Consider the following 18,239-nt stretch of genomic DNA (forward strand, 5'->3'; position numbering starts at 1 on the left):
AAAAAAAAAGGCCGGGGGCTGTGGCCCACAACACTTTGGGAGGCTGAGGCAGGTGTAATCCCAACACTTTGGGAGGCTGAGGCGGGCAGCTCACAAGGTCAAGAGATCGAGACCAGCCTGGCCAACATGGTGAAACTCTGTCTCTACTAAAAATACAAAAATTAGCCAGGCATGGTGACAGGCGCCTGTAGTCTCAGCTACTCGGGAGGCTGAGGCAGGAGAATCGCTTGAACCCGGGAGGCAGAGGTTTCAGTGAGCCGAGATTGCGCCACTGAACTCCATGCTGGGTGATAGAGCAAAACTCGTTCTCAAAAAAAAAAAAAAAAGTAAGGGAATCCTGACGCAAGATACAGGCTAGATTGGATGCACCTTGAGGACAACATGCTCAGTGCAATAAGCCAGATACAAAAGGACAAATCCTGTGTGATTCCACTCCTAGGAGGTCCCTAGAGTGGTCTGAGTCACAGAGACAGGAAGTAGGATGGGGGGTGCCAGGGGCTGGGGAGGGGGATGGGGAGTGAGTGTTTCATGAGGACCGAGTTTCAGTTGGGGAAGATGAGAAACTTCTGGAGATGGATGGTGGTGATGGTTGCACAACTCTGTGAATGTAGTTAATATTGATGAATGGTGCACTTAAAATGGTTAAGATGGAAAATTTGGGGCCCGGTGTGACGGCTCACGCCTATAATCACAGCAACTCAGGAGATCCATAGCAACTCAGGAGACTGAGGCAGGAGGATTGCTTGAGCTCAGGAGTTTCAGGTTGTAGTAAGTTATGGGCATGACACTGTACTCCAGCCTGGGCAATAGAGCAAGACCCTGACCCTGGGCGACAGAGCGAGACCCCCATCTCAAAAAAAAAAATTTCTGAATGCTGACTGAAAGCCTTCTATCAAGTTTTCACTGCTTCTTGAGTCAGTTTTGTGAAGTTTTTTTAATTTGTTTTGTTTTTGTTTTTTTTTTTTGAGACGAAGTTTCGCTCTTGTTGCCCAGGCTGGAGTGCAATGGCATAATCTTGGCTCACTGCAACCTCCGCCTCCTGGGTTCAAGCCATTCTCCTGCCTTAGCAGTGGCATAATCTCAGCTCACTGCAATCTCTGCCTCCTGGGTTCAAGTGATTCTCTTGCCTCAGCCTCTCGAGTAGCTGGGATTATAGGCATGTGCCACCACGCCCGGCTAATTTTTGTATTTTTACTAGAGATGGGGTTTCACCATGTTAGCCAGGCTGGTCTTGAACTCCTGACCTCAGGTGATCCGTCCGCGTCAGCCTCCCAAAGTGCTAGAATTACAGGCATGAACCACCGCACCCGGCCAGTGTTCAGAAATTAATGGATGGATGGATGGATGGCTGGCTGGCTGGTGTATTAGTCTGTTTTCACAGTTTTCAGAACTATCTGAGATTGGGTAATTTATAAAGAAAAGAGGTTTAATTGACTCACAGTTCCTCAGGCTTAACAGGAAGCACGACTTGGGGGTCTTAGGAAACTTACAATCATGGCGGAAGGCGAAGGGGAAACAAGGCATGTCTTCTCATGGCGGCAGAAGAGAGAGAGAGAGAATGAGAGAGAGAGAAACTGTCATACATTCTTTTTTTTTTTTTTCTGAGATGGAGCTTCGCTCTTGTTGCCCAAGCTGGAGTGCAATGGCACGATCTCGGCTCACTGCAATCTCCACCTCCTGGGTTCAAGCAGTTCTCCTGCCTCAGCCTCCCAAGTAGCTGGGACTATAGTTCCCGAGTAGCTGGGACTACAGGCGTGTGCCACCACGCCCAGCTAATTTTTGTTGTTGTTGTTGTATTTTTAGTAGAAATGGGGTTTCACCATATTGGCAAGGCTGGTCTTGAACTCCTGATCTCAGGTGATGTGCCCGCCTTGGCCTCCCAAAGTGCTGGGATTACAGGTGAGAGCCACTGCGCCTGGCGTGCCATACATTTTTTTTTTTTTTTTGAGACACAGTTTCACTCTGTCGCCCAGGCTGGAGTGCAGTGGTGTGATCACCGGTCACTGCAACCTCCACTTCCCGAGTTCAAGTGATTCTTGTGTCTTGGCCTCCCAGGTAGCTGAGATTACAGACACACGCCACCATGCCTGGCTAATTTTTGTATTATTAGTAGAGACAGGGTTTCACCATGTTGGCCAGAATGGTCTCGAACTCCTTACCTCAGGTGATCTGCCCACCTCGGCCTCCCAAAGTGCTGAGATTACAGGCATGAGCCACTGAGGCCAGCCCCATACACTTTTAAACTATCAGATATTGTGAGAATTCACTCACTATCACAAGAACACCAAGGGGGAAACTGCCCCTATGATCCAATCACCTCCCACCAGGTCCCTCCCCTGACATGTGAGGATTACAATTTGAGATGAGATTTGGGTGGGGACATAGAACCAAACCATATCAGAAGGATAAATGGGTAGACAGATGAGTGGATAGATGGATAGAGAGATGGATGGATGGTTGGGTGGATGGGTGGATGGGTGGGTGGATGGATGGATGGATGGATAAATGGATAGATGGATGAGTGAATAGATGGATGGATGGGTGGGTGGATGGAATGGATCGATAAATGGGTAGATGGATGAGTGGATGGATAGAGAGATGGATAGGTGGATGGATGGATGGATAGGTGGGTGGGTGGAATGAATGGATGGAAGGATGGATGAGATAGATGGATGGATGGATAAATGGATAGATGGATGAGTGGATGGATGGATAGGTGGATGGAATGGATGGATAAATGGGTAGATGGATGATTGGATGGATAGAGAGATGGATGGATGGGTAGGTGGATGGATAGAGAGATGAATAGATAGATGGATGGATGAATAAGTGAATAGATGGATGAGTAGATGGATGGGTGGGTGGATGGAATGGATGGATAAATGCGTAGATGGATGAGTGGATGGGTAGAGAGATGGAAGGGTGGATGGATGGATGGATGGGTGGGTAGAATGAATGGATGGAAGGATGGATGAGTTGGATGGATGGATGCATGGATGATTGAATGGACTGAAGGATGAATGGAATGCAGCTGTGTCGTTTACAGGGGTGCTATTCTCTAATAACACAGGTTCCGTTGCCTTGCAGTTTAAAGAGAGCCACCATGTCTACCTTAACTGTGGACATAGCAAACAAGGAAATTTCATGTGTGGATATCAAGCCACTGGTAGGTCCCAAATCTTTGCTGTCCCATATTTGGTGTCGTAAGTGTTAAGACTTATGGAAGCTGGCCCTGAGGTTGCAGTGAGCTGAGATAGTGCCACTGCACTCCAACCTGGGTGCAACAGAGTGAAACTCTGCCTCAAAAACTAAAAAAATTAAAAATAAAAATAAACATTCATGGCATAAAAAAATTCATGGATGCATGCTTCCACATGGATGAACCTCGAGGAGATCCCACACAGTGAGAGAAGCCAGGCACGAAAGGACAAATCCTGTGTGATTCCACTTTTAGGAGGTCCCTAGAGTCATCAGATTCATAGGGACAGAAAGTAGGATGGGGGGTGTCAGGGGCTGAGGAAGGGGATGATTGCAGGCAGTCACCATGTTGGCCAGGCTGGTCTTGAACTTTTGATCTTGGATGATCTGCCCGCCTTGGTCTCCCAAAGCTCCCACACTTACAGGCGTGAGCCACTGTGCCTGGGCCATTTTTGGATTTTTAGTAGAGATGGAGTTTCACCATGTTGGCCAGGCTGGTCTTGAACTCCTTTGTTTTTTTTTTTTTTTTTTTTTGACATGGAGTCTTACTCTGTCGCCCAGACTGGAATGCAGTGGTGCGATCTCAGCTCATTGTAACCTCCATCTCCCGGATTCAAGCAATTCTCCTAACCTCAGCCTCCCCAGTAGCAGGGATTACAAGCATGTGCCACCATGCCCAGCTAATTTTTGTATTTTTAGAAGAAACTGGGTTTTACCATCTTGGCCAGGCTGGTCTCGAACTCCTGACCTTAAGTGATCTGCCCGCCTTGGCCTCCCAAAGTGCTGGGATCACAGGCATGAGCCACTGCGCCCGACCTGGTCTTGAACTCCTGGTCTTGTGATCCTCCTGCCTCAGCCTCCCAAAGTGCTGGGATTACAGGCGTGAGCCCCTGCACCTGGCCAATTTTTTTTTTTTTTAAAGATATGAATCTTGCATTCTGTTCTAAGGTAAATCCATGTTTGTCTTACTTTTTGGTTTGCTTTATTTATTTATTTTATTTTATTTTTAATTTTTTAATTTTTTGAGACGGAGTCTCACTGTGTCGCCCAGGTTGGAGTGCAGTGGTGCGATCTTGGCTCACTGCAAGCTCCGCCTCCCGGGTTCATGCCATTCTCCTGCCTCAGCCTCCCGTGTAGCTGGGACTACAGGCGCCCGCCACCATGCCCGGCTAATTTTTTTGTATTTTTAGTAGAGATGGGGTTTCACCGTGTTAGCCAGGATGGTCTCGATCTCCTGACCTCGTGATCCGCTCGCCTCAGCCTCCCAAAGTGCTGGGATTACAGGCGTGAGCCACCGCGCCCGGCCATTTATTTATTTATTTTTGAGATGGAGTTTCGCTCTTGTTGCTCAGGCTGGAGTGCAGTGGCGCAATCTTGGCTCACTGTAACCTCCACCTCCTGGGTTCAAGCAATTCTGCTTCAGCCTCCCGAGTAGCTGGGATTACAGGCAAGCCCCACCACGCCGAGCTAATTTTTTGTATTTTTAATAGAAATGGGGTTTCACCACATTGGCCAGGCTGGTCTTGAACTCCTGACCTCAGGCAATTTGCCCGCCTTGGCCTCTCAAAGTGCTGGGATTACAGGTGTGAGCCACAGCACCTGGCTGTTTTTTATTTGTAGATACAGGGTCTCACTCTGTCTCCCAGGCTGAAGCACAGTAGCACAATCAAGGCTCACTGCAGCCTCAACCTTCTAGGCTCAAGTGATCTTCCTGCCTCAGCCTCTCAAGTAGCTGGGATTACAGGCGTGCACCACCACACCCGGCTAAGTTTTATTTTTCATAGAGATGAAGTGTCACTATGTTGCCCAGACTGGTCTCTAACTCCTGGCCTCAAGCAATCCTACTGCCTCAGCCTCTCAAAGTGCTGGGATTAAAGGCGTGAGCCACTGCGCCTGGCCCATGTTTGTCTTAATACAAAACAGTTTTCAAATACTGAAAGTCCCTTGGTCCTGTGGCTTTTAGACTCCATTATATAACTCTGAGGGTGCCGTGCACTGCAGTTTGAGAAGCATGTCCCTAAGGCTGTAGAGTAACCCCCAACTGCTCTCTCTGTCTTCTTTCTCCTTTTTGTTTATTCATTCTAGGCCATTGATTTATTCATTCATTCATTCATTCATTCATACATGCATGCGTGCATTTTTTTCCCCATGCTCTCTGTGTACCAAGGATCATGCTGGGCTCATAAATTAGTTCTGGGCCTGGCATGGTGGCTCACATCTGTATTCCTAGCACTTTGGGAGGCCCAGGCGGGTGGATCACCTGAGGTCAAGAGTTGGAGACCAGCCTGGCCAACACGATGAAACCCCGTCTCTACTAAAAATACAAAAATTAGCTGAGTGTGCTGGTAGGCGCCTGTAATCCCAGCTACTTGGGAGGCTGAGGCAGGAGAATCGCTTGAACCCAGGGAGAGGATGTTGCAGTGAGCCAAGATTGGGCCACTGCACTCCAGCCTGGGTGACAGAACAAAAACTCTGTCTCAAAAATTAATTAATTAAAAGAAAAAGTTAATTCTGGTCTCTGTGAAGCCACTAATAGCTCGTCAGGCGACACCAGGAGTTTAGCCACACCCCAGGCTCTCAGAGCTTAAGCTCCGCGGGGCCAGCTGCAGTTACAGTGCATCCCAGGCATCCAGGGACACGCTATTGGGATCCAGGCCACATGGTTTCCAAACCATTCCCACAGGAGTGTGTCCCTGTATAGGGTTCACTGTGTCTGGGTGACCCTCACTGACCTGGGTCCGCATTTCTGTCTCTCTCCTCTGCAGTCGACACTGATTTCAGTTGGCTGCGACCTGGATAAAAAGATCGTCATCCAGAAGTAAGTATGTTGAGGCCGGGCACCATGGCTCATTCCTGTGATCCCAGCACTTTGGGAGGCCGAGGTGGGCAGATCACTTCAGGTCAGGAGTTCAAGACCAGCCTGGCCAACATGGCGAAACCCCATCTCTACTGAAAAAAAAAAAAAAAAATTAGGCGTGGTGGCAGGCACCTGCAATCTCGGCTACTTGGGAGGCTGAGGCTGGAGGATCACTTGAACCTGGGAGGTGGAGGCTACAGTGAGCTGAGATCGAGCCACTGCACTCTGCACTCCAGCCTGGCTGACACAGCAAGACTCTTGTATTGAAAAAAAAAAAAAAAGTATGTTGATATTGGAGTGGAGTGAGGAGAGGGGAGGAGAGTAGTTGACAGGGCACGATTAGCCACATGGTAACAATTGCTGAGGTGGATGACTTTCGATTATTTATTTTGTATATATTTACTATTTCCATAATAAAAAGTTAAATGATTCACCCTAATAGGTTAAGTTTGTTTCCAGCATGTTGGCCTCCCCTCCTTCACCTGTTGGTGATATCCACATTTTTTTTTTTTGAGATGGAGTCTCGCCCTGTCACCCAGGCTGGAGTGCAGTGGCACGATCTTGACTCACTGCAACCTCCGCCTCCCAGGTTCAAGTGATTCTCCTGCCTCAGCCTCCCAAGTAGCTGAGATTACAGGCGCCCGCTACCATGCCTGGCTAATTTTTGTATTTTTAGTAGAAACGGGGTTTCACCATGTTGGCCAGGCTGGTCTCCAAATCCTGACCTCAAGTGATTTGCCCGCCTCAGCCTCTCAAAGTGCTGGGATTACAGGCATGAGCCACCGCGATTGGCCTAACACAATTTTTAAAATAAATTTTTTAAAAAGCCAGACCAGTGGCCGGGCACGGTGGCTCACGCCTGTAATCCCAGCACTTTGGGAGGCCGAGGCAGGCGGATCACGAGGTGAGGAGATTGAGACCATCCTGGCTAACACAGTGAAACCCTGTCCCTACTAAAAAATACAAAGAAAAAAAAAATTAGCCGGGTGTGGTGGCGGGCGCCTGTAGTCCCAGCTACTCGGGAGGCTGAGGCAGGAGAATGGCGTGAACCCGGGAGGCAGAACTTGCAGTGAGCCCAGATCGTGCCACTGCACTCCAGCCTGGGCGACAGAGCGAGACTCTGTCTCAAAAAAAAAAAAAAAGCCAGACCAGCTACACCCCTAACGGCAAAGTGCAGAGCCATTTCCTGCCATGCCCCTCCCAGAGCTGGGGTCTCTCAGGTTTTTTTTTTTCCATATCTGCTCATTTGGCAACTGCTCATGCATTAGACGCAAAGGTGTGCCCTCCCTTTTATATATTATTATTATTGAGACGGAGTCTTGCTCTGTCGCCCAGGCTGGAGTGCAGTGGCCTGATCTCGGCTCACTACAAGCTCCGCCTCCCTGGTTCATGCCATTCTCCTGCCTCAGCCTCCCGAGTAGCTGGGACTACAGGCGCCCGCCACCATGCCCAGCTAATTTTTTTGTATTTTTAGTAGAGATGGGGTTTCACCGTGTTAGCCAGGATGGTCTCGACCTCCTGACCTTGTGATCCACCCGCCTCGGCCTCCCAAAGTGCTGGGATTACAGGCATGAGCCACCGCGCCTGGCCTGCCCTCCCTTTTTTATTTGTTTTATTATTTTATTTTAATTTTTATCGATTTATTTTTGAGACAGAGTCTTGCTCTGTCACCCAGGCAGGAGTGCAATGGCGCAATCTCAGCTCATTGCAACCTCCGCCTCCCAGGTTCAAGTGATTCTCCTGCCTCAGCCTCCCAAGAAGCTGCGATTAGAGGCGCGTGATGCCACGCCTGGCTAACTTTTTGTATCTTTAGTAGAGACGGGGTTTCCTCATGTTGGCCAGGCTGGTCTCAAACTCCTGACCTCAGGTGATCCGCCCACCTCAGCTCCCAAAGTGCTGGGCCTGAGCCACCACGCCCAGCCCCTCCCTTTCTGTCCCATCCATAATGGTTTGGTTCTTTGTGAGGTCATGCAATTGCTCAATGTCCACTTTTGCTTGCAGCAAAGTTACCGCCTGTTCCATGGGCATCCTGGACCCCTTGACCCTGCAAGACAATTACAGCTTCATCATTGAGAAGTAAGCCAGCGTCCCCCCGCAACACCTGACACCCAAGGCGACCACTGGGCCTGCAAAAGCCAAGAGCAAATTAGGAATTTTATTTATTTATTTATTTATTTATTATTATTATTATTATTGAGATGGAGTCTCGCCTGTCGCCCAGGCTGGAGTGCAGTGGCGCGATCTCGGCTCACTGCAAGCTCCACCTCCCGGGTTCACACCATTCTCCTGCCTCAGCCTCCTGAGTAGTTGGGACTACAGGTGCCCGCCACCAGGCACGGCTAATTTGTTTTATTTTTAGTAGAGATGGGGTTTCACTGTGTTAGCCAGGGTGGTCTCAATCTCCTGATCTCGTGATCCGCCCACCTCAGCCTCCCAAAGTGCTGGGATTACAGGCATGAGCCACCGCGCCCGGCCTATTATTATTTTTTAAGAGATAGGGTCTGGCCCTGTGGCCCAGGCTGGAGTGCAGCGATGCAATCATAGCTCACCACAGCCTCGACCTCCTGGGCTCAAGTGATCCTCTTCCCTTAGCTGGCTGGTCCCACATGCTGTCCGGCTCAGTGAGCATGTGCTGCCACGCCCATACGAGAGTCTGGGCCTCAGTCAATTTGTGCTGCTTTAAAAGACTACCTGAGGCTGGGTGATTTATAAAGAAGAGTTATGGCCGGGCCCGGTGGCTCACGCCTGTAATCCCTGCCGAGGTAGGCGGATCACTTGAGCTCAGGAGTTCGAGACCAGCCTGGCCAACATGGCAAAACCCCATCTCTACTAAAAATACGAAAATTAGCCAGGCATGGTGGTGGGCACCTGTAATGCCAGCTACTCGGGAGGCTGAGGCAGGAGAGTTGCTTGAAACTGGGAGGCAGAGGTTGCAGTGAGCCAAGATTGAGCCACTGCACTCCAGACTGGGCAACAGAGCAAGACTCTGTCTCAAAAAAAAAAAAAAAAAAAGGAGAGAGAGAGAGGAGAGAGGAGGCTGGGCGCAGTGGCTCACACCTGTAATCCCAACACTTTGGAAGGCTGAGGCAGGAGGATTGCTTGAGGCCAGGAGTTTGAGACCAGCCTGGGCAACCTAGAGACAAAAAAAAAAAAAAAAAATGAGGGTGGTGGGATGGGGGGAGGAGGTGCCAGGCTCTTAAACAAGCACTTCTCATGGAAGCTGAGATTGAAAACCCACTCAGTACCATAAATATGGCTCCAAGCCATTCATAGCTCTGCCCTTGTGGCCTAAACACCTCTGACTAGGCTCCCGCTCCAACCCTGGGGATCCAGTTTCAGCAGGAGCTTTGGAAGGGACAAATATCCAAACCATATGAAGACCCCTCATTGCATCCAGCATGGGGGAGCTCCTTGCCACGCGAGTGCACACTTCCATGTGATTCGTAAGACCTGAGCCTTCAAATGCAAGTCAAGAGTCAGTTACCCATTTAGAGCTGAGGCCTAAACTAGTGCTTCTGGGCTGCTAAGGGGCAGTGACTTTGGAACCTGCGGAGGACACAGAGGGGAGTGTCATCTTAGTCTATGTGGGCTGTATTGCAAAATGCCTTAAACTGGGTAATTTATTAGTTGGTGCAAAAGTAATTACGGTTTTGGCCGGGCAGGGTGGCTCATGCCTGTAATCCCAGCACTTTGGGAGGCCGAGACCGGTGGATCACTTGAGGTCAGGAGTTCGAGAGCAGTCTGGCCAATGTGGTGAAACCCCATCTCTACTAAAAATACAAAAATTAGCCAGGCGTGGTGGCACATGCCTGTAGTCCCAGCTACTCAGGAGGCTGAGGTGGGAGAATTTCTTCAACCCGGGAGGCGGAGGTTGCAGTGAGCCGAGATCACGCCACTGCACTCCAGCCTGGGCAACAGAGCGAGACTCTGTCTCAAAAAAAAAAAAAAGTAATTACGGTTTTTGCCATTGAAAGTAATGGCAAAAACCGGCCAGGCGCAGTGGGTCACCCCTGTAATCCCTGCACTTTGGGAGGCTGAAGTGGGTGGATCACCTGAAGTCAGGAGGAGTTCAAGACCAGCCCAGCCAACATGATGAAACCCCCATCTCTACTAAAAACACAAAAAATTAGCCGGGCGTGGTGGAGGGCACTTGTATTCCCAGCTTCTCAGGAGGCTGAGGCAAGAGAATCACTTGAACCTGGGAGGCAGAGGTTGCAGTGAGCTGAGATTGCACCACTGTGCTCCAGCCTGGGCAACAAGAATGAAACTCCATCTCAAAAAAAAAAAAAAAAAGGCAAAAACCTCGATTACTTTTGCACCGATTTAATTTAAGGAGCAGAAATTTTGCTGGGCTTGGTGGCTTATACCTGTAATCCCAGCACTTTGGGAGGCTGAGGTGAGGGAATCACTTGAGGCCAGGAGTTTGAGACCAGCCTGGGCAACACAGCCAGACCTCATCTCTACAAAAATTTAAAATATTAACCATGCGTGGTGGCGCGTGCCTGTAATCCCAGCCACTCGGGAGGCTGAGGTGAGAGGATTGCTTGGGTCCAGGAGGTGGAGGTTGCAGTGAGTGATGACTGCATTACTATGCTCCAGCCAAAAAATTAACTAGAACGGAAGTTCCAATATCATCTGGTCCATGGCTCTCAATCGCCCACCTCAGATGCCACCTCCTGCCACTCTCATGGACGATCCCCATTTGCAAAAAAGAAACTGCGGCTGTGAAGGGTTGGCAGACTGGGCAGGAACTCACAGACTCCCCATCTCTGCTTCTTGGTGTCTTGAAGGGAATTCTACCACCCCGGCTTCCAGGGGCAGCAGTCCTCCGAGGACCTGCACGTGTTTTACTCCTACCAGCAGCTGGGCTGTCCTCTCCTCGTCTACTATGACACCCTATGGAAGCCCGTCGTGGAGCTGTAAGACCCCAGGGGAGTGCTGCAGGGTGGGGACGGTGGCAGGGCCTCATGCTCCCTGGCCCTGGGGTACCAGCCTGGCCCTCCAGGCTCCCCTAGATCCCTCAAAATGATGATGGTCACTGTTTCCCACCGTGCTCCTGCCCCAGCCCCACTGGCCCCCAGGGCCCTCTCCCTGGAACACCTTTTCTTTTTTTGAGACAGGGTCTTGCTCTGTCGCCTAGGATGGAGTGCAGTGGCATGATCTCAGCTCACTGCAGCCTCTGTCCCTTGGGCTCAAGCGATCCTCCCACCTCAGCCTCCCAGGTAGCTGGGACCACAGGTGCCCACCACCACACCCAGCTAATTAGCAGAGATTCGGTTTCACCATGTTGGGCAGGCTGGTCTTGAACTCCTGACCTCAGATGATCCGCCTGCCTTGGCCTCTCAAAGTGTTGGAATTACAGGCATGAGCCACTGCGCCCGGCCGATGGGCTTTGCTTTATGCCTGTGCACTCCTGCTGTCTTCCTGTTCTTTTTTTTTTTTTTTTTCCCCACTCTGTCACCCAGGCTGGAGTGCAATGACATGATCTTGGCTTACTGCAACCTCCACCTCCAGGGTTCAAGCGATTCTCCCGCCTCAGCCTCCCGAGTATCTGGGATTACAGGCGCGTGCCACCATGCCTGGCTAGTTTTTGTATTTTTAGTAGAGATGGGATTTTACCATGTTGGTCAGGCTGGTCTCGAACTCCTGACCTCGTGATCCACCTGCCTCAGCTTCCCAGAGTGCTGGGATAACAGGCATGAGCCACCATACCTGGCCATCTTCCTGTTCTTATAAGGACGCCAGTCTTATCAGATCAGGGTCCACCCTATATCCTATGACCTCATATAGCTTTTCTTTTTCTTTTCTTTTTTCTTTTTTTCTTTTCTTTTCCTCCCTTTCCTCCCCTCCCTTCCTTCCTTCCTTCATTTCCTTCCTTCCTTCCTTTCTTTCTCTCTCTGTTTCCTTTTTTCTTTTCTTTTTTTTTTTTTGTGTTGGCGTCTTGCTCTGTTGCCCAGGCTGGAGTGCAGTGGCATGAACACAGTTCATTGCAGCCTTAACCTCCCAGGCTCAAGCGGTCCTCCTGCCTCAGCCTCCCAAGTAGCTGGGACTGCTGTTGCATACCACAATGCCCGGTTAATTTTTTTTTTTTTTTTTTTGAGACAGAGTCTCGCTCTGTCGCCCAGGCTGGAGTGCAGCGGTGTGATCTCGGCTCATCGCAAGCTCCGCCTCCCGGGTTCACGCCATGCTCCTGCCTCAGCCTCCCGAGTAGCTGGGATTACAGGCGCCCGCCACTGCGCCCGGCTAATTTTTTTTATTTTTAGTAGAGATAGGGTTTCACCGTGTTAGCCAAGATGGTCTCGATCTCCTGACCTCGTGATCCTCCCGCTTCAGCCTCCCAAAGTGCTGAGATTACGGGCGTGAGCCGCCGCGCGTAGCTCGGAGCAGACTTTTCCTTCCTCCCTGTTATCAATGCTCAGTGCTGGCTGCTGCCCATCTCCCCATCCACCCAGCTCTTTCTCCTGGCCTCCCCGCAGCCCACACACGGCATCCTCACCTGGGAGCGGCAGGCGTCCTTTGGTTTCCTCTCTGTCACCTCCCACCCCCCAAGCAGTTTTGCAGCCGTCCAGGTGGCTGTGGCCCGGGTCTTCCTGGGTTGTCCCTGCTCCCTGCACAGCCCTGCCCCGTGCCTGTGTCCTAGGTGGCGAAAAGACAGTTTCCAGGAGGTCATCGATGCCGAGTATGTGTTACTGGAGGTGAACGGGCAGTTCTCATACTCCTATTCCCTGACGGCCCAGTCGGCCATGTGCACCTCCCAGCCGCAGAACTGGACCACCATGATAAAGGAATTCGGGGGGCCCTTCTTCTGGAACAGAGAGGTAACAGGACCCTAGGATCGTTTCCAGAAGAATCAGCAGCCCACCAGGGGGTGGGAGAGTGCGTGAGGACACCGTGCGGCCATGGAACTGAGTATGGAATGAAAGAGTTGGGGCATGGTGGCTCACGCCTGTAATCCCAGCACTTTGGGAGGCCAAGGCAGGCGGATCATGAGGTCAGGAGTTTGAGACCAGCCTGGCTAACATGGCGAAACCCCGTCTCTACTAAAAATACAAAAATCAGTCGGGCATGGTGGCGGACACCTGTACTCCCAGCTACTCAGGAGAATCACTTGAGCCTGGGAGGCAGAGGTTGCAGTGAGCAGAGATCACGACTGCAAAAGACTCGAAGGTCCTTTAGGGGATCTAGCAGGAACCCCAATTCCTTTTAGGGGTGTACAAGGCCTTTGAGGAGTTAAGGAACTGACCGAAGGACGGGAAATGCAGGCACCAAGGTGTTCAGGGGGCTTTGCTGATGATGAGAAATGCCTGGGACCATCCCAATGCTTGCTACTGAGGGATGGATGGAATTCCCGGGCTGTCTTACTCAGTGTGCATCTGTTTTATTTTTATTTCTTTTAGGCAGGGTCTCACTCTGTCTCCCAGGCTGGAGTGCAGTGGTGCAATCTCAGCTCACTGAAGACTCAAGCCTCAAGTGATCCTCCCACCTCAGCCTCCCAATTAGCTGGGACTACAGGTGTGTGCCACCATGCCCGGCTAATTTTTGTATCTTTTTTTTTTTTTTTTGTAGAGGCAGGGCTTCAGTATGTTACACAGGCTGGCTTTGAACTCCTGGGCTGAAGCGATCCTCCCATGGATTATAGGTATAAGTCACCACGCTCAGCCTCAGTGTGTATTTCTATCATACGAGTGATGTCCTGTCCCTACAAAGAGATTGCATCAGTCCACGTGTATCTTCCCGGGACACAATGTTTTGTATCAGGAATGCAGTGCATGCAGCAAAGCCACCAGCAGATGGTGTCCTGGCTCTTTTTTTGCATTTGCGTTTTTTTTTTTTTTGAGACGGAGCCTCACTGTGTCCCCCAGGCTGGAGTGCAGTGGCGCAATCTCAGCTCACTGCAACCTCCACCTCCCGAGTTCAAGCGATTCTCCTGCCTCAGCCTCCTGAGTAGCTGGACTTACAAGCACCTGCCACCACGCCCGGTTAATTTTTGTATTTTTAGTAGAGACGGGGTTTCACCGTGTTGGCCAGGCTGGTCTTGAACTCCTGACCTTGTGATCCGCCCGCCTCGGCCTCCCAAAGTGCTGGGATTATAGGCGTGAGCCACTGCGCCCGGTCGGCTCTGTTGCTATTTCTATATGCATTCTTCATATGGGCTGTCTCATTGCAAATTGCATGAGTGCATTTAAGAGATGGCCCCATTACTATTTTTTTTTTCCATCAGCTGTGGTGAGTGGCTGCTTTTGTAGAACATGAAGTTTTCCTGGACAGGCACAGTGGCTCACGCCTGTAATCCCAGCAGTTTGGGAGGCCAAGGTGGGCAGATCACTTGAGGACAGGAGTTCAAGACCAGCTTAACATGGCAAAACCCCGTCTCCACTAAAAATACAAAAATTACCTGGGCATAGTGGTGCACGCCTGTAATCCCAGTTACTGGGGAGCTTGAGGCAAGAGAATCGCTTGAACCCAGGAGGTGAAGGTTGCAGTGAGCCGAAACTGCACCACTGCACTCCGGCCTGGGCAACAGAGCGAGGCTGTTTCTCAAAAAAGTAACATAAAATAAAATTTAAAAATAAATAAAGAGTGGCCAGGTACTGTGGCTCACGCCTGTAATCCCAGCACTTTGGGAGGCCGAGGTGGATGGATCACTTGAGGTCAGGAGTTAGAGACTAGCCTGACCAACATGGTGAAACCCCGTCTCTACTAAAAGTACAAAAATTAGCAGGGCATGATGGTACCCACCTGTAGTTCCCGCTACTTGGAAAGCTGAGGCAGGAGAATTGCTTGAACCTGGGAGGTAGACATCGCGGTGATCCCAGATGACGCCACTGCACTCCAGCCTGGGGGACAGCAGAAGAAAATGTCTCAAAATAAAAAAGTCATTGGCAGCGCCTGACTCTCACCCAGGCTAAGTTATTAAGCCTCCAGCCTCCACAGCCCAGGAAGGCCTGAAAGCAGGCCTGTGGCAGACTGCCACGGTTACTACTTGAGACAGTCACTACAACAGTTACTACTGCTACTACTTGAGACCTTCGTTACAAGACTGAAGGAAGGGGGAACGAATGTAGAAATGAAAACTTAAGACAAAAGAAACTGTTTTAAAGAAGAGGCATGGGGAAGAAGAGAGCTCCCCGCTTCTAGTGAGTAAAGGCAGTCCCTCAAGCTTCCACAGACCTGCGTATTTATTGAGTAGAAACAGCAGGGAGGGGCCAGGCGAGGTGGCCACGCCTGTAATCCCAGCACTTTGGGAGGCTGAGGTGGGTGGATCACAAGGTCAGGAGATTGAGACCATCCTGGCTTACATGGTGAAACCCCGTCTCTACTAAAAATACAAAAAAAAAAAAAAAAAAAAAAAATTTGCTGGCCACGGTGGCGGGCACCTGTAGTCCCAGCTACTCGGGAGGCTGAGGCAGGAGAATTGCATGCATCCGGGAGGCAGAGCTTGCAGTAAGCCGAGATCACGCCACTGCACTCCAGCCTGGGCAACAGAGTGAAACTCCATCTCAAAAAAGAAAAAAAAAAAAAAAAAGAAAAAGAAAGAAAGAGCAGGGAGGAGGAGGTAACGATTGGTCAGCTGCTTAATTGATCACAGGTTCATATTATTACTAATAGGCTTCAGATGTACCAAATCACAAGAAACACTGTGCCTGGCTGGTGACCGCCCTCAGCATTCCTTCGGGGCGGCAGACACAGTTTGTCAGTTTGCCAACATTCTGCTTTTACGAGAAAGTTTGCTGTTTACTCATATGGCCTCCAGTGGTATACTGAGTTGATCACCACCCTCAATCTTTCGGCCTCCAACAGAGGCAGGTGAGATGGAGGCTGAGCAGCCTCCGTCCACTCTTCTCTGCAGGGAGCATGAACCTGCCCACACCATGGGCACTTGGCCCCAGAGTCCCACCCATGCGTGCCTAATGAGGACTGGGGTGGGTGCAGGGCCTCTGCAGGGAGGAGGGAGGCTCAGGGCCTCCTCCCCAGTCCCTAGGGCCAGTGGGCATGTCTCTGTCCCCCACAGAACTATGTGAGCTGCCACGACCCCAACAACAATGCCCCTTTGAGGTGGCCAGACGTCCAGTATCAGATCTTGGGCGGCCAGACAGCAAACCAGATCATTTTCGGCCACAATGGCTTTTATGTCTTCTACATTTCGATCGTGGATCCATACTACAGGTGAGTGGGCCCATCTGCCCCTACGACAGGGGACGCCTGGTGCCCCTGGGGGCAGGTCACCCGTTTCGGGGGACATGCAGGTCCTGGCTAAACCTGAATTCCCCCAACAGCCCAGGCCGTCCCCAGGACAAGTGATGTTTTAAGTTATGGGTGACATTTGTTCCCATGTGAACTAAATACTCATTTCAGAGTCCTGCACTGAGTGCTGGGGGAACAGCAGTGACCAGAGGCCGTGCCGCTGCCCTGGCGCACCCGAGTCGCCCTCTCCTACTCCCCATGGCTAGAGTGTGCTGATGGCTGCGGGCCAGAGCTGGCTCAAACTGGCTCACCAGGAGCAGACTCTCAAATATTCAGGAATCTTCAGCCTGGCCAACATGGTGAAACCCCGTCTCTACTGAAAATACAAAAATTAGCCGGGTGTGGTGGCAGGTGCCTTTAATCTCAGCTACTCGGGAGGCTGAGGCAGGAGAATCGCTTGAACCCGGGAGGCAGAGGTTGCAGTGAGCTGAGATTGCGCCACTCACTGGCCTCTAGCCTGGGTAACAGAGCGAGACTCCATCTCAAAAAAAAAAAAAAAATTAAGGAATCTTACACCAGTCAATTTAATGTCAGTGGCTTCGAATCAGCCACAGTGGAAATATTTACACTATGGGAATTGGCAGACACTACCCAGGAGGCCTTTCCCCTCTGAGAGCCAGTTGTTAAATATTTAGCACTGACAGGTGCTGAGGAGATTATAAAGCTACATCGAAGCCATGCCATGTGGATCAGTGTGTCCCTTTGGAAGGGGGACACCAGGTGGAATCTTCCTCATATCCTCACCCCTACTGGAAGTCATTGTCACTTATCACCTGTCCTCTCCAGTAGGATGAAAGTTCACCCCCTGAAAAAAAAACACGTGGAGGTCCTGCCTTCTCTAGAGGCCCCAGACTAGGAGGATCAGCTCTGGGGTGGCAGCAGGTGGAAGGCACTGGGTAGGGTGAGGATGTCCACCAGAGAGAGGAGACATGTGTGGGACTCTCCCGTGCCACAGGTGCTCCCTGCACCACGTGACCTGCACTGTCCCCCTCCCTGCCGTGGATTCTGTGACACCCCTGAACCTTTCCTGCCCTGACCTAGCCTCCACTGTCACCCACGACTTCCTGGCTGTTGGTGGACCATTTAGTTAATTTGCCCCTTCCGCCCTCTCTAGCCAGAGCCTGGGCACTGGGGGAGAATAGGGATCCTGGTGACAGCTGCCAGAGGGCATGGAGAGGATGGCCGACTCAGAACCCATAAAAGTCGGTCTGGCACAATGGCTTACGCCTGTAATCCCAACACTTTGGGAGGCCAGGACAGGTGGATCACTTGAAGTCAGGAGTTCGAGACAAGCCTGGCCAACATGGAGAAACTCCATCTCTACTAAAAATTAGCCAGGTGTGATGGCGGGCGCCTGTAATCCCAGCTACTCGGGAGGCTGAGGCAGGAGAATCGCTTGAACCCGGGAGGCAGAGATTGTAGTGGGCCGAGATTGCACCACTGCACTCCAGCCTGGGTAATAGAGCCAGATTCCACCGTTTCAAAAAACAAACAAAACAAAACAAAACAAAAACCCATAAAAGTCAAAGTGGGCCAGGTGCAGTGGCTCACACCTGTAATCCCAGCATTTTGGGAGGCAGAGGCGGGCAGATCACTTGAGGTCAGGAGTTCGAGACCAGCCTGGCCGAGGGTGAAACCCCATCTCTACCAAAAATACAAAAATTAGCCAGGCATGGTTGGCAGGTGCCTGTAATCCCAGATACTTGGGAGGCCGAGGCAGGAGAATTGCTTGAATTCAGGAGGCGGAGGTTGCAATGAGCCGAGATCGTGCCACTGTACTCCAGCCTGGGTGACAAGAGAGGGACTCCGACTCAAAAAAAAAAAAAAAAAAAGGCATAGTGAATGGAAACAGAAGTGGGTATACCCGGTCACTGCTGTGGGCCTGGTTCTCCCTCCTGTGGGTCTGAACACCTTTGCCAGAGATAAGGCGAAGTCCCCC

The 18,239-nt window shown here is 50.9% G+C and overlaps 1 protein-coding gene across 10 annotated transcripts in view; it reads left to right on the forward strand.

Moving 5' to 3' along the window:
- CATSPERD (cation channel sperm associated auxiliary subunit delta) overlaps window positions 1-18,239 on the forward strand; it is a 58,947-nt gene that overhangs the window by 38,990 nt on the left and 1,718 nt on the right. For 6 of the 10 annotated variants that reach the window (XM_034945973.3, XM_055103760.2, XM_055103758.2 and 3 more), the window contains 6 exons: window positions 3,088-3,166; window positions 5,964-6,016; window positions 8,057-8,131; window positions 10,846-10,974; window positions 12,696-12,873; window positions 16,068-16,222. In XM_034945973.3, coding sequence (XP_034801864.1) covers window positions 3,088-3,166; window positions 5,964-6,016; window positions 8,057-8,131; window positions 10,846-10,974; window positions 12,696-12,873; window positions 16,068-16,222 — 669 coding nt within the window. Of the gene's footprint in view, window positions 1-3,087; window positions 3,167-5,963; window positions 6,017-8,056; window positions 8,132-10,845; window positions 10,975-12,695; window positions 12,874-13,452; window positions 13,568-16,067; window positions 16,223-18,239 lie in introns of all 10 variants that reach the window. The other 4 variants (XM_055103762.2, XM_055103766.2, XM_055103764.2 and 1 more) reach the window with 1 other exon arrangement.

This window comes from Pan paniscus, chromosome 20 (assembly GCF_029289425.2).
Source record: "Pan paniscus chromosome 20, NHGRI_mPanPan1-v2.0_pri, whole genome shotgun sequence".
NCBI classification, from domain to species: domain Eukaryota; kingdom Metazoa; phylum Chordata; class Mammalia; order Primates; family Hominidae; genus Pan; species Pan paniscus.